This window comes from Indicator indicator, chromosome Z, assembly GCF_027791375.1.
Source record: "Indicator indicator isolate 239-I01 chromosome Z, UM_Iind_1.1, whole genome shotgun sequence".
NCBI classification, from domain to species: Eukaryota; Metazoa; Chordata; class Aves; order Piciformes; family Indicatoridae; genus Indicator; species Indicator indicator.
The window spans coordinates 58278712-58280059 of record NC_072053.1 but is presented as its reverse complement, the minus strand read 5'-3'; the positions used below and the strand labels follow the sequence as shown (position 1 = coordinate 58280059).

General features: G+C 49.0%; 1 protein-coding gene across 1 annotated transcript; it reads left to right on the top strand.

Annotated features, from left to right (window-relative positions):
- Positions 1 to 221: 221 nt before the first annotated feature.
- LOC128979667 (tubulin polymerization-promoting protein family member 2-like) lies at positions 222 to 1026 on the top strand. Its single transcript, XM_054398008.1, has 3 exons — positions 222 to 397; positions 533 to 686; positions 844 to 1026. The coding sequence occupies exons 1-3, from the start codon at positions 228 to 230 to the stop codon at positions 1024 to 1026; spliced, it is 507 nt and encodes a 168-aa protein (XP_054253983.1). The 5' UTR covers positions 222 to 227.
- Positions 1027 to 1348: the final 322 nt, after the last annotated feature.

The window sequence follows — 1348 nt, the reverse complement described above, 5'->3', positions numbered from 1 at the left end:
GTCTTGAGTTCCAACATGTTCCTGCCCTGATTCTGCCTGGATCCTAGGTGCTTGGTACCAATGTCCATGTGGTTATGATGGTTGTCCCATGTTGGAGAGAGACCTGTGAGAGTGTGTCTGTGTCCTTTGCTCTGCTAGAAATGAGATGTGTGTGACACGAATGTGTTCAGTAGCTGCAGATGGTCCTCAGATTCTTTCTGATAACTTCTTTTCACCAGAACAGCAAGATGTCAGGGGTAGAAACAGCTTTCCGTAAATTTGCAGTGTATGGTGACACAGCTGCCAGTGGCAATGACATGACAGGGAAAAACTTCTCCAAGATGTGCAAGGAGTGTGGTGTGATGGATGGAAAAGCTGTGACCAGCACTGATGTTGACATCGTCTTCAACAAAGTCAAGTGAGTGTTGCAGGCAGGCACAGTGGGCAGCAGAGCTGGGTGGGAGAACGGGAAGTGCAAGAGGCAGCCTTGGGTGGCTTACCATCCTGCTGTCACCTGCAAGGCAACTTTCCTATTGTTCTCTCCTTGCCATAGGACCAAGGGTGCCCGCACCATCACCTTTGCTGAATTCCAGCAGGCCATGAAGGAGCTCTGTGGAAAGCGCTTCAAGGGCAAATCACCGGAGGAAGCGCTGCAGGCTGTGTATGGCCTCATTGAGGGGAAGGAGCCTGGCCATGTAGGTGCCACGGTAAGTATGAGTTTCTTCATCTTCTATGCACCTTGAGCTGTTACAGGAACATTCATCCCAGCTGTAAGGATGTGTGCCATCCTTGTGTATAAGGAAGATCTTGTTCATGAGCTATTTCCTAATGCTTCCTGTCACTTGCTGGTCTTGTTTCCTGCAGAAAGCCACCAAGGTTGGTGGGGTCGAGAGGCTGACAGACACTAGCAAATACACCGGCACCCACAAAGAGCGTTTTGATGAGAGTGGCAAAGGGAAAGGTCTTGCTGGCCGTGAGGATCTGACAGACAACAGTGGCTATGTTGGAGCCTACAAGGGAGCTGGCACATATGACAAGACACACTAGGATGGAAGCTGCTTAAGGAAATAAGAACTCTTAGCCTGTAACATAAAATAAACATCTGAAGCAAACAGCCTTCTGTGTCTGTGCATCCAAATCTAGCAGCAGGGGGAAATGCATGAGGGACAGTTTCCCTGACATGATGTATAATTACTTAGCTACACTATCCCAGTCCTACAAGCCCTCATCATGGGCCATGACAGAAGTGTGCAAGGCACAGTACTTGCTCAGAGTGCATCGTTGCTCTTTGGCTTACAGCAGTCACAAATGTTCTCCTTGCTGCCCTAACCCGAGATAACATAGTAGTTGGTGGATTGTGGTGAAGGCA

Coding starts and splice junctions, on each gene's coding strand:
- LOC128979667 (XM_054398008.1), top strand. CDS start 228: ATGTCAGGGGTAGAAACAGCTTTCCGTAAATTTGCAGTGTATGGTGAC. Junction 398..532: donor ATCGTCTTCAACAAAGTCAA/GTGAGTGTTGCA, acceptor TCCTTGCCATAG/GACCAAGGGTGCCCGCACCA. Junction 687..843: donor CTGGCCATGTAGGTGCCACG/GTAAGTATGAGT, acceptor TGTTTCCTGCAG/AAAGCCACCAAGGTTGGTGG.